Source organism: Hemiscyllium ocellatum, chromosome 34 (genome assembly GCF_020745735.1).
Source record: "Hemiscyllium ocellatum isolate sHemOce1 chromosome 34, sHemOce1.pat.X.cur, whole genome shotgun sequence".
Lineage (NCBI taxonomy): Eukaryota > Metazoa > Chordata > Chondrichthyes > Orectolobiformes > Hemiscylliidae > Hemiscyllium > Hemiscyllium ocellatum.
This window is the reverse complement of record NC_083434.1, coordinates 29,899,014-29,913,583: the sequence shown is the minus strand read 5'-3', so window position 1 is coordinate 29,913,583 and position 14,570 is coordinate 29,899,014. Positions and strand designations below refer to the sequence as shown.

General features: G+C 41.4%; 1 protein-coding gene across 3 annotated transcripts in view; it reads right to left on the bottom strand.

Moving 5' to 3' along the window:
* fhod3b (formin homology 2 domain containing 3b) overlaps nt 1-14,570 on the bottom strand; it is a 609,516-nt gene that overhangs the window by 92,916 nt on the left and 502,030 nt on the right. For 2 of the 3 annotated variants that reach the window (XM_060850278.1, XM_060850279.1), the window contains exons 13-14: nt 13,814-13,864; nt 9,742-9,953 (exon numbers count right to left, since the gene is read on the bottom strand). In XM_060850278.1, the coding sequence (XP_060706261.1) occupies nt 9,742-9,953; nt 13,814-13,864 (263 nt within the window). The remainder of the gene's footprint in view (nt 1-9,741; nt 9,954-13,813; nt 13,865-14,570) is intronic. The other variant, XM_060850280.1, reaches the window with a different exon arrangement.

Here is a 14,570-nt window from a genome sequence, read left to right as displayed (position 1 = left end):
CAGCAGACTCCAAAAACTCCAAGCCTTTTGTACACTTACAAAAACTGAAGGTTCTGGCACAATTGCCCAGCGGCAGAATTTATTAATCTCTTCATCAGGTAATTATGTCTGATGGCTAGTGTTCAACTTGATCTATTTTATAAACTGACCCATACGTATATTAAATTGCTTGCATTAATTTCAGGCTAAGTGAAAACAGATTCGCTTCGAGCTGGTGCAGACGCGAAGTCTGCTTCACATACAGCCCATGCTGCAGAGAGAAAAAAAATATCATTCCAACGTGTTGGATGTATAAAGCACAAGAAGCTCAATTCTCTGGCACACTGGTCACCTGCAGAAAACCGCGTTAAGATAAACAGCTGCATAATTAAACTAGAGCTCCACAGCATGCGACAAGCTTTCAAATTCATTTCACTCACTCACCCACCTGGTAATTCCTTACCATAGAGTGACAAGTCTGCAGCAATGCCACACTGGACTGTTAGAATTTATCATAACCCCACAGCCAGGACTGAGGGCAGCTACCAGTTCTGTGACTGGAATCTGGAGTTCATTATGGCAACTTGATTTTTATATACATCTTAAATGTTAGATTATAGGGTAGAAGCCCCGATCAATGCTGAAAGTACTTTTTGTATATTCCTGCTTGTGCCATTTTTGTACCAATGTATCTGGTAGTCTACTTTACAGGTTAACCAGAAATTCTTTACATTTTTGCATTGTGTAAACATTGAATAAAAATGCAGCTGTGCTGTAGTCTCGCAATAACCAAGACAAACTGATTGAAAGACTGGGAGAGGTGCCCGGAAACTGTGAACTGGATCTCAAACTTTAGCTTGGCAATTGCGTCACAGTTGGCCCCCTCGCCACTTAGTTACAACTCAACTTCCATCTTCAAACACATCAAATGTTTAGGGGTGGACACTCTCTGCAAGATGGGCAAAGTCAGGAGGTCCAGTTCAGAATGTGCAGTAATTTTCCAACTTTGGGTACAATGTTCGAGGCAACAGCCTTTTAAAAGGACAGGCAGAGTAGCTAAAGCAGCCTGGACACTTCGCAGGGGGCAAAATGGACACAGGCTCTCTGTACATTGACATGGAAGGGAATGGGGGAGGACCTCATGGGCTGTTTGGAGTGAACACTGTCCGAGGTTGTGGGGGCAGGAAGTTGGCTGTGGAGAACATGGTATCACAGTAGAGACAGCAACTCATTTCGATTGGATCGATTACAGCTCACGAGATCCCTGGGAAACTCCATCTCCGAAATTTTAATTATGTTGTTCATCTAGCTGGATGTTTTGCGTTATAAGGCTCCACCTGATACTCCAATAAATTTGATCAGTTATTTTATCATGTGGAATAGCTGATAAGATTCTAACATTTCCCAAACAAGTATTTCATTAAGATTTTGGAAGTTAATCCAACAATTTTCCTTGTATTTTTCTTCTGTGCCTGTTCAGGTTTGTGGAGGAAGAGAGAAAGCCAGTGTGCAAACTTTATGGGCAATCACAATCAGGCTGATTCACTAAACCAAATAAAAACTGAAAGAACTGTGGATGCTGCAAATCAGAAGTAAACACAAAAATTGTTGGAAAAGCTCAGCAGGTCTGGCACCACTGTGAGGAGAAATCAGAGTTAATGTCTTGGTTCCAGTGACCCTTCCTCAGAAGACTCTCTTCATGGAGGGAGGGTCACCACAGCCGAAACGTTAACCAATTTCTCCTCACAGACACCGTCAGACCTACCGAGCTTTTCCAACAACTTCTGATTCACTACACCAACTGGTCTTTCCTCTTTCGGGATATATATATTCACCAATTAAGGTGAATTTGTGAGCAATATAAGAACAGCAGTGTCACAAGTGAGATCATTGTGAAGTCCCAACAACGTCCACACTACAGGGTAGTAACAGCAACACCAGGTTCCATTTCGGAGTTTTGGAAAATTCTCATCTGGATTGGCTGATGGCAAAGGACCCATTAACAAGCACAAAGCTAAAGAAAATAGCAAATGTGATAACTTGTACTGTTTTGACTGGAACTGGCACAGTTGTATACAATATTATTATAGAGTTATAGAGTCTTTCACCATTGGACCGTGAATTTGAATCCAGCCCAGGTTGTCATCTCCCTTTTCTGCTGGCTATTGCAAGCCTGAGTTAAATGTATCTGCAAAGGCCTAGCCTAGCACACAGTGAGAATAGGCCCCAGCACAAAATTAACCCAGAATATGGCCGAATTGGGCAATTTCCATGAACTTGTACTCCAGGTAGACAGCCGCTCTTCAAGGAAACACATGCTATAGTCACATCTTTAATCCATACTCCTGTTCACCTGGCTCCTCTTCTGATGGAGATCTGGTGAACTGATCTTTTTAATCCAAATCCAACAGGATATAGGAGACAGCTGCTGCAAGGAAATTAAACAGTACAATCATGTAGCTGGGCCAAGTACCTGAACTTAATGCTGAGGCTGACTAATAACAGACCTCTTTCAAACATAACGCTGATTAAGTCTATTTGGGGAATATTTGGTAGTATCAGAGGACAATATTCTTTTCTTCCATACAATCGTCAATTTTGCACATTGAAATATTCACAGAAAACTAAAAAGACACAGGAATAGGAATAGACCATTTCACCCTGCTCTGACTTTCAATATGATCATGGTTGATCATCGAGCTCAATGCCCTAACCCAACTGTCCTCCCATATCTCTTTAGCCACAAAATATAGATCTACCTTCTTGAAAATACAATGTTTTGGCCTCAAACATTTTCTGAGGTATTGAGTTCCATCACGCTCTAGCTGAAGAGATTTCTCATCATCATCTCAGTCCTACAGAGTTTCGCCCTTGGTTCTTAAACAATGACCTCTGGTTCTGGATTCCCCACCATCGGGAACATCCTTCCTGCATCTAACCTGTCCAGTTTTGGGAAAAATTTATGCATTTCTATGAGATCCCCTTCATTTTTCTAAACTCCAGTGACCATAATGACTTATTACTCTTCATACAGCAGTCCCTCCAATATAGTAACCAGCTTGGTAACCTTCGCTGAACTCTCTCTACAGTAAGAGCAACTTCCTCAGATTAGGAGATCAAAACTGCATCACTATATTCCAAGTGTGGCCTCACCAGTGCCCTGTATAATTGTGGCGAGATAGCCTTGTTGATGTACTTGAATTCTCACACTTCAACATACAATTTGCCTTCTTTATCGCCTGCTGCACATAGGCACTGGTGCACAAGGATATCCAAGTCATATTGAACATTCTCCTCTCTAAATTTAGAGCCAACGAATAATCCTCCTTGCTACTTTTGCTCCCAAAGTGGATAACTCACACTTACCCACATTATTACTGCATCTGCCATGCATTTGCCTACTGAGTCAGCCTGTCCAAATCACGCTGCAGCATCTCCGCATCCTCCTCACAGCTCACCACTCCATCTAGCTTTGTCTGATCTGCAAAGTTTGGACAGTTCCCTCATCTAAATCATTAACATAGATTGGGAGTAATGTTCCCTATGGCAACTCACTAGTTACTGCCAGCCATTCAAAAAAAGACCCATTTATTCCTAATGCTTCCTATCTGCTAACCAGTTTTCTATCCATCTCCACACACTGTCCCTAATCCCATGCACTTTAATTTTACATGCTGAATCTCTTTGTCATAAGTCTAAATAAACCATATCGCTTGCTTCCTCAATCAACTTAAGAACTCCTGTAGATTTGTCAAGCATGATTTGTAAATCTATGTTGACTATGCCCAATTCTACCACTGTTTTCTAAGTGGTCTGCTGTAAAATCCTTGATATTGGACTCTAATATCTCAGTGTCCTAGAGAAGGTGGTGGTGAGCCTTCTATTTACAAAGCTAGAGCTTGGTGAAAGTATTCTCACAGTTGTATTAGATAGGGTGTTTGAACTTAACAATGACAAAAAAAATATAATTGCGAGTAGGATAGATTGGCATCGATTCATCTGCTTCTGTTACCGTTCTCAGTGGTAGAAGTTAGAGACTTTAAAGATTATTCAGCAGCATCTTCTAAGTATTACTGCAATACAACCTTCAAATTGCAGCCACTGCATGAAGTGATGGAGGGAGAATCAATCAAGCAAATTGCCCTGTCCTTGATAGAATGAATTCATGAGTACTGAGGGAGCTGGATCCATGCAAGAAGCTGGACAGTATTCTAACACACTCCGACATTGTAGCTGGCAAAGGGACTTTGGGAGTTAGGAGATGAGTCAGCCAATGTTCAAATTGTTTTGGTAGCCACATGTGGCTGGTCCAGTTGAATATTTGGTTAATGGCACCTCCTAGGATAATGGTGACAGGGAATTTGGCAATGACAATGCCATTAAATGTCAAGTGCAGATAGTTTGCCTCTACCTTGATGAAGAAGGTCATTGTGTGCCTAACTTCAATGGTTTTCTTTTTCAGATTTTTTAGAACATTGCCACTGACAGCTTGGAATTGTGAATGAAGTCCCCAATAACCGCAATCATCTGGCATTTCATTGAACATCTGAGTACAGAAACATTATTTCAGCTTGCAGGACATAAAGCTTTTCAAGCTTTTATTCTTGTAAAAATATTTTCTCTCAGCAATTGACAAATATTAATTCTAATAATAGAGATAATGTATAAAATTCTAAAAATGTTCATTCTTGTTTTGCTTAGTACTGGCAACTTACAAGGTTAGATCTTTGTTATTCGACTGCTATTAAAGTTCCTAAGAGGTTCAGAGCAAGCACGTTTCTTAAATTTGAGCATACGGTCATCCATTTCTTGCAATTCACTGCAGTCAGACATTGTATCACTTCGGTTATGACATTTTATGAGCGAATTCTGCCATTGTGCAAAATATATTTAAACTCTTGACATCTCATTTTAAAAGAAAACCATCACCTGCAATGATGAAAATGAATTATCCACCATCAGTCTTGTGAAACAGCCTGCTGTGCATTTGCAGTCCACACGAGGCGTTTAATTTGTGAAGACAAATAGCACTCCTTTCACAAGTTATGGACTGTGCCGAAATGAGAACGGCTCAAGTGTCTTGCAAATAATCGCTATATCTAGCATATCCAGACTTCTGGTGCTATATTTCAAGCCAAGTTATAATCCTGTTGGGTTTCATGGCTTAACTCTCTCTCTCCTGAAAATTCACTGCAGTGACTCTCATTGATTCCAAGGTCTAAGAAAACTATATTCAGCAATGAAACAGGAATTCTATGGAGTAAAAAACTTCATTCATATAGTGCCCCCTGTGACTTCAGGGCATCCTAAAGTACCTCACAGCAAACTGAAGTTGCTTGGAATTGAAATCACTTCTATATTGCAGGCAAGAGAATGAGTGAACTTTGTACACAGCAAACTTCTACTAACAACATAAACATCCATTTACATGACCTATCATCAGAAATTGCTGGAAACACACGCAAATGAGACAGTATCAGAGAAGAGCTCAAGGGCTTTCATCAGAACTGAGGAAACATAGGAATTGAAGAGGTTCTGAGCAAACCTACAACAGGATTGGACAAATGGGCAAAGCTGTGGAAGACAGATTTTAATTCAAGCAAGTGTTATCTATTTTGGAATGAAGTGAGGATAGATTAAGTTTTGTTTTTAAAGAAGGCACCAAGTTAAATACAATGACTGAAAAATAAGGTTTGAGGGTTCAGGCGCATAGCTCTTTAAATTGCCATGCTCAGCTACAGAAAATATAGTCAAGACAGTTAATGAAACACTGGTGTCCATATCTAAAAGGGCTGGAGTATACAGATGCAGACATTATGCTGCTGTTATAAAAAACACTAGTCAAACGCCACTTAGAATACTGTGAGCAGACCTGGTCACCACCTCAGGATGGATGTTTTGCCCTTTGAGGGACTTCAGTGCAGGTTTACAAGGATGATACCTGGACTTCAGATTGATTGGACAAATTAGATCTTTATTCTCTAGAAATTAGAAGGTTAAGAGTGGCCTATCGAGGTCTTCAGAATATCAACAAGGACAGACATGGTAGATAAAGATAAACTATTTCCACTAGTTGAAGATTATAGAAGAGCGAGGACCTAACAATGAAGGCCAGGCCATTCGGGAATTATGTCAGAAAGTACCTCTCCGTACAAAGAGTAATGGAGGTTTGGAACTCTCTTCCTCAAATGGTGGTCAATGTTCTTTCATATGTTAAATTTAAATTGGAGACTGACAAATCTTTATTAAGCATGATATCAACGGATGTGGGTCCAAGGCAGACATATAAAGTCAGGCCTGAAAAGGTGTTGCTGGAAAAGCGCAACAGGTCAGGCAGCATCCAAGGGACAGGAGATTCGACGTTTCGGGCATAAGCCCTTCTTCGGCCCATTCCTGAAGAAGGGCTTAGGCCCGAAACGTCGAATCTCCTGTCCCTTGGATGCTGCCTGACCTGCTGCGCTTTTCCAGCAACACATTTTCTGCTCCGATCTCCAGCATCTGCAGTCCTCACTTTCTCCTCATATAGAGTCAGGCCCCTGGTCAGCCATGATCTTATGGCGAACGGCGAAACAAGCTGAAGAGCCTCCTCCTGTTCCTACGTCCCAAGCAGAAGGAAGGGAGGAGGAAAAGTATAAGGGAAGGTCTGTGATAGAGTAGGAAAGATTATTTGACAAAAGATTTCAATCTAAAGAAGAATAAAGCAAAGAATGAACAGGTGAAGAGAAACTGAATAAGTTAAATAAAAAGTAATAAAACAAAAAAAAAGGAAGAAGCTACTGTCTAAACAATTGATCTCTATTCTGTTTCACGTTTCACTGAATTGCCTTTTCTTATTTTTTTCTTTACTTGTCCAATTGATGTGTGAATGGCTGGATATTAGAAGTCTGAATGCAAAGTGAACATGTCTTTTGTTTCCTTATTAAGCTCTCTTTATGTCAACCTATCCTTAATTTATGAACATATACACCCAGGTATCTCTGCTCCTGCAGAGAATATTTGGAATATTCTTTAATTTACACACTCTTGGCTTTGTTTCAAAGTGTATTATTCCCATGCCTTTTCACATTGATCATCTATTATCTATCCACCAACTATAGCAAATTGTCAATGCCCTTTTGAACTCCACACTGTGCTCCTGACAGTTTACCCTTCTCCTAAGTTTTGTGCTGTTGACAAACTTTGCAACTGTCCTCTGCATTACAAGATCTAGATCGTTTACACGATCAGGAAAACCAATGGCCTCAATTCTGTCCCTGGGAACCTCAATACGAAACTTCCTCTAGCCTTAAAAATACTAAGTAATCATTACTCTCCGTTCTGAGGAAGGGTCACTGGACCTGAAAAGTTAATTCTGATTTCTCACCACAGGTGCTGCAAGTTCTGTTGTTGTTTCTGCATTACAGCATCTCCAGTTTTTTTTTCGGCTTTTGATTACTCTCTATTCCCAATTACTGATCCAATTTTGCATTTATTTTGCTTCTATCCCATTTATCATGTAACCTATAACTTGCATCACAATCTGTGTATGTGGCACTGTATTTAATGCATTTTGAAATCACAGCACTTCAAAACAGCCTTGCCTTTATCTCTTATGTTATGCCTTTACCTTATGTTATCTCTTCAGAACACTCCAGTTTAGTCATAAGATCATAGAAACGGGAACAGGAGGCTGCCATTCGGCCCCTCGAGCCTGCTTTGCCATTCAATAGGATTATGACTGATCCATCATTCCTCACATCCACTTTGCTGTGTTTTCCCACTGATGAAGAATCTATCTCAGCCTTAAATATAGTTAGACACAATTTTTACCCTTAACAAATTTATGCTGAATCTTTCAAATCAACACCATTTTTCAATGTATCTATCCATTATGCACTGAATGACTGTTTCTGGAACTTTGCCTGCTACTGAAGTTAAACTGAGTGGTCCTCAATTGCTGAACCTACCTTTACAATTTCTTTTGAACAAGTGCATGATATTTACGATTCTCCAGTTTTGTGGCACCACCTTCATACCCATGGAAGGCTGAAAGATCATTGCCAATCCCTCTGCAATTTACATCTTCACTTCCTAAATATCCCTGGAAGCATCTAACTGGTCCTGTTGCTGTATGAATTTTAAGCAATACAGTTTATTCAACACCTCTGCTTTATCCATTTTAAACCCTTCTAGTAAATGAGTTTCTGCCTAACTCACAATGGCCTGGACAGCGTCTGACTCATAGTTAAAGATAGACGCAAAACATTAATTTTCAGCTATGCAGCTAGCTCCTTCTTTTGGTCTCTAATCAACCATTTTCCTCTTTTCAATATGATTTTATGATCAATGTATTCAAAGACTTTGGGATTTCCCTTTGTTAACTGTAAATCTTTTCCTTTAACATTATACTTCTGCTTCTCATATATACTTTTTCACAACCCTTCTGAATGTTCAGTGTGCAGTTTGGCACCTAATATACTAACCTAAAAGTTGTTGCGTTTGTCAAATTGAAATGAAATGAATAAATGAACCACACACAGAGCCTGCTTTACGACAGGATTAATGGTTAGATGAGGACTGAATGATTAGAAACATCACTGGTCTTAATGTTTCTGTGCTTTGCTGGATGCACGGGTGTGTAAATGGAGCATTGTAAACTCAGCCATGATTTAAAAAAAACTGTCAGAGTGTCAGATGAAGTTCTGTTCAAAACAGATCAGGTCATCACATGTGATGATGTAACTGTCAGCTAAACAGGGAGTGCTTGATCACAGAATCATATTGTGTACTGATATTCTCCACAGTGCACAAAGAGGCCACTCAGCCCATCAAGTCTGCATTGACCAAAGGGCATCGCATCGAGACCCACCCTGACCCTGTCTGACCTGCTGTGCTTTTCCAGCTTCACATCTATTGACTATACAAGTGGTGACAGCCTGAGTAAGCTAAGGCAGAGGTCAAAGGTTTTTTTGAAAAAAAAGAGATAAACCTCTTTCTAGAGAAAACAAGCAAGTCTTATTGGATAACTTTCTACCTAACACCTTTCATATTTTCATTTTTAACTTGATTTCTACTTCCCGAGAGGTCAGATCAGGCTCTTGTTCATGATTGTAATTTAATTAGAGTCTCACTAGATTATAAATAATGTACATAAACCAGAGAGACTGTGAATAAAGCCAACAAGTTACCCTAGGCTGTAGCTTCCTTGATCATACAAACCCTAGTGGCAAGCTCTGATAATTAAGATCACATTCAGTTGCCAAAGAATAGCAAATCAATAGAAAATGAAAGGGAGAACAATAAACACAGCCATTTATTTTGGATGCAACTTTCCTCTGTATTTTGCTGAGGTTAATGCATTTTTAAGTTTAATGAAGCATTAAATCCAGGACGATATCTTACTGAGCAAATGGAGCAACAAGATCACCCAATCTCCCCCATTAGAATGGAGTGGAATGTGTACACTGCCACATGCACATTTGCACTATATATTCGCACTGTACAAAGCTCTCCGAATTGCATATTTAGTGCAGCTGTTTTATCATTTATAATAAATTGTTAATGACTTCTAAATCACTGCAAACACATTCTGCTAGTGCATACTGTCCCAGACACACTGAAGAACCAGTACACTTACAGCCTTTGCACGGTCTCTGCCTGTTGCAATGATCCACAGGGCTCTTAGGTCTCAAACAGATCATCCCCTCTGCCTGGCTGATTTCTGGACTGCTGAAAACCCATTTGCAGACATAGGCAGAAAGCAAGTGCTCTCTGGGTACTCACGTTCTGTAGGCTGCAGTGATTCGCACAGTGCAGATGGAGGCTCAGGCTCCTCTTGAGGCTTTGCAGGTGAGGGAGTCCTGCAAGTCGTGACAGGGGAGGATGGAGCTGCAGGTGAACTCAGGCTGAGGGATAGGTCGCTCCGTGCCCGTGGCACTCGATTCCTGGCTTCCTTCTCATATTCCTCCGCCGCTAGTTTTTCCAGGTATTTATATCTGGAAAAGAAGCCCATGTAAGCTTCAGCTAGTAGTGCATTGCGTGCATTACACTGCAGACTCTCTCTCTCTCACATCCCAAGCCAGAAATACTGCCAAAATAAACGACTAAACCACACAGAGAAAATCGAAGGAAAGATTAAATAGCTGCAGCTCGGGTGTTACCTGCAGACAGACTGCAAGAAAGCTTAAGCACATCAATGGAGAGTTTTTGTTTAAAAAGTCAGTGGGGTCTCTTCCAGTCCTTTAAAGATCCTTGATGCAAAGTGACACAGAAGCTTTCACCACCTTCTAAATGTTGCCTCGCCTCCCTGAACCTGCATCGATTCCAACAATGTGGAACTTTACGTCATGTTGGGTCTAGTCATCAAAAGCTGCTTAGGAATAGAAAAATACATCTGTTTTGCATTTACTTGGACAGTGCTTCTGAACTGTTTATCGCTGTGTGCTACCAATCATACTCTTCAGACTTCAAAACATTGGCATCAAGTATAACTCCCGGTACTCCCAAGCCAGACATCTTTCGGTTTATTTTTACTCAGTTCTTTTTCCGATAACCATTTGCACCAAAATTAAAGGCGTTTCTGTAAAATAGGTTGATTATAATCAACAGCACTGAAAAACACTCCAACAAAAAAAGACCACAAATCCAGGATCACATTGGTAGCAATTCTCTCTGTGGCCAAGGTTCAAATTCAGCCCAGATGGATTGGGTAAAAAAAGACTTCAGCACTTTGACAGCTGTCAAATCCTTAAGTCTAGGTAGCCTGGAAGGTGAAACATCACTTGTTGATATTGAATGCCACTAAAATTTGCAAGAACAGAAGACATATTGTTTTTAAAGACATGCCACTGGTATCTATGTATGCAATGGCTATCCAAAACATAAGAAATTTTCTTTGCAAAAGGCAAGGTAATACCTGGGCAACAGAGAACTGGCCCCAGGGATGAGCAGAAACAGCTGGAGTCTGTATCTGGTAGTACCTGACACTGAATCCTGGTTTGGGTTAGTGAATTTATAAGCAGGCAGGATTCAAAGACAACCACGTACCTGGCTTTGATAATAGTGAGTAACGGAGAATGGCACCTGATAAATTCCAAAGCAGGTCAGTGCATGTCTATTTACAAAGCAAGATGAAGATGGGTCAGATGGGTGCATTCTTAATAATGGAAAGGGGAGGGAACAATCACACAGTATGAGTGGAACATCTGCCCATCGCTTTGTTCATTATACAACATATGGGCGGCTGGGCGGCATGGTGGCACAGTGGTTAGCACTGCTGCCTCACAGCGCCAGTGACCCGGGTTCAATTCCCAACTCAGGCGATCGACTGTGTGGAGTTTGCACGTTCTCCCAGTGTCTGTGTGGGTTTCCTCCAGGTGCTCCGGTTTCCTCCCACAGACACAAAAATGTGCAGGTTACGTGAATTGGCCATGCTAAATTGCCCGTAATGTTAGGTGAATGGGATAAATGTAGGGGAATGGGTGGGTTGCGCTTCGGCGGGTCGGTGTGGACTTGGTGGGCCAAAGGGCCTGTTTCCACACTAAGTAATCTCATCTAAAGTATTCTAACCTAACTTCAAATTAGCAGAAGAAATTACACAGTATATTGCGGGAGTGTCAATGGTTTGAAACAGTAAGTCATAGTTTCTCAAAGGTCAGGGCGGGGGGAGGTTTAACGTGAGAGAATGGGGCCGGTGGGAGAACAGTCAAAGCTTGCTCAATAAGTTCAAGAGTCCCAAACTGCTTGCTGATTGATAGGCCTTCGATTCAAATATTAATGTCGAGATGTTCTTGCAGAGAGCTGACAGACGTGGTGGACTTCTCCTGTTCTAAAACCAGCTTATGGTTCTGGAAAAGGGCCCCAGATCAGTAACCTTCAGTTCAGGCATATTATAGTCTAATATAATTATTAATGTTTAAGTTAATGGCAAATGCTCAGTGGTCATTGCCACAACTGCAACTGGAATTCAAGAGTGTAGTTGACTGGTGGCAGAGATTGGTGATCTAATTTCTGACTTTCATTGCTTAAAGCTGGTTGTAATCTGGAGGTTAACCCTATATATTTTGTGTCAGTATCATGTTGCAATTAGAAGGTTTTTAAAATTATAATTCTTTGCATTTTATAGCTTGAAATTTAGGGTAGATAAAGGTGGTAATGTGACTAGCTCTTGCAGAGTGTCTGAATACACATTTAGCTGGTTTGATTGTTAGAAATCAAAGGGGGGCTTAGATAGTCTTTCCTGAGGTGGTGATACACAATACTTGTATTTGGAGACAACGCCAGCAGTCTTTGTGTTTGCAATGAGCAGACCTCTGAATCTCCCAAAGTCCCACAAAGGCGGCAAAGATATCGGCTTGTAAACAGTGTGCTGCAGTTGGTCCATTTACTTCTAAGACGAAAGAGAGTTAGACTGTCATGTAGCTTGTTAGCCATTCCACCTGCATGCAAGGTTAATGTGTTTCAGGCAGCCACGGGGAAAAGAGGGCACTGGATACCATTTTATAGATTAGGTTACAGGCTTCCTGAAAAAAAAATCAACAAATCTCTCTGACTTTACATACAATGGCTGATCCAAGAGATTCTCCAACAAGTGAGGAAAGCACAACATGGTTCTTCTAAGGTGGTGAATGAAACAGGAAAATAAGACATCAAAAGCTGGGAGCAATCAGAGTCACACAGCACTGATACAGACCCTTCGATCCACCAGTTCACGCTGACCATAATCCCAAACTAAACTAGCCCCACCTGTCTGAGCTTGGACAATATGCATTTATCCAAATATCTTTTAAACATTGTAACTGCACCCACATCCACTACTTCCTCAGGAAGTTCATTCCACACACAAACCTCTGTCAAAAAAAAATTGCCTCGTCTTTTTAAAATCTTTCTTGTCCCACCTTAAAAATATGCCTCCTTGTCTTGAGTTCTCCACCCTAGGGAAAATATATCTGCCATTCAGCTTATCTATACCCCTCAATTTTATAAACTGCTATAAGGTCACCCATCAACCTTCGTATGTCCCAGTGAAAAAAGCCTCAGCCTATCCAGCCTCCCTTCATAACTTAAACCCTCCAATCCTGTTGGGGATTGCTTGTGAAAACAAAAAAACTCATTCCACACAAAATGCACAAGAAGGCTGTTATTTTCTGTCATTAGAAGTTGCCTATGAAATAAAAATAGCTTTTTGCCTTTTTTTTAAAATAAAAATTAGAAGGTGGAATCTTGTCTCACTGCTCCAGCTTCAAAGCAATTATTATCTATTGATCACAATACCTGCATGCACGCGACAGTCTACTTTTCAAAGTGTCACTGTGTGATAGACCGTCATGAATAAAAGATAAATAGGATAAATGATAGGTTTAGTTAGTTTAACGGTGAGAGCAGAGTGAGGGTTAGTCCTCAGCAGTTCCGAAATCAGAAACGTTCACTCTTTGTGGCAGCCGAAAGCACAACCATATTATAAAATTACACCGGCTTGGAATTTCCTTAGGAATGGTCCAAAATCCCCAATACACCTTTGGCAAAAATACAAGGGAAACTTTGTTATCACTTAGCTTAATACAATTCAATGTTTGCTGCAATCAGGAGAGACAAATGTGATTGGCCTTATTCATTATTTGAATATCAAAAGAAGCCACAAGTTATCGAATTTCAGAGGTATTCCTTAATCCAGTCAATGTGAAGGCATCCCTAGTAACCAGTTTCGGAATGACACCAGGATGTTAATCAAAAACACCCACAAAGATTATGGAAAATATGTTAACTGCCGATAAAGTTGATTAGTTTCACCAAACCATAATGACTACTTCACAAGTGAACAAATAGTTTGCGTGCATTTCTACGAGAACAGGCAAACCTTTCTTCTCTGGCCAGTCTTTGTTCTTCTCGTTTTTCTACATATCCTCGACTAAAAGGACAGAACAGAGACAGGAACACAAATAAATTAGGTGACAGATACGTTAAAGCACAGAGGGGTGGTGGTGGGGGTGGGAGTGGAGAGGGGGGGTGGAGAGAGAGAGAGAGAGAGAGAGAGGGGGTTGTGGAGAGAGAGAGGGGGTTGTGGAGAGAGAGAGAGAGAGAGGGGTGGAGAGAGAGGGGTGGAGAGAGAGATAGACAGACAGACAGAGAAGTGGGGAGGAGAGAGAGAGAGGGGTGTGGTGGGGAGAGAGAGAGAGGGGGGTGGAGAGAGAGAGAGAGGGGGGTGGAGAGAGAGAGAGAGGGGGGTGGAGAGAGAGAGAGAGGGGGGTGGAGAGAGAGAGAGAGAGAGAGAGAGAGAGAGAGAGAGAGAGAGAGCGAGAGGGAGAGGGAGGGGTGGAGAGAGAGGGTGGAGAGAGAGCGAGAGAGAGAGGGGGGTGGAGAGTGAGAGAGGGGGTGGAGAGAGAGAGAGAGAGGAGGGGTGGAGAGAGAGAGAGAGAGAGAGAGAGAGAGAGAGAGAGAGAGGTGGAGAGGGAAAGAGAGAGCGAGAGAGGGGTGGACAGAGAGAGAGAGAGAGCGAGCGAGAGTGAGAGAGAGAGGGGTGGAGAGAGAGAGAGAGGGGGGTGGAGAGAGTGAGAGAGGGGGGTGGAGAGAGAGAGAGAGAGAGAGAGAGAGAGAGAGAGAGAGAGAGAGAGGCA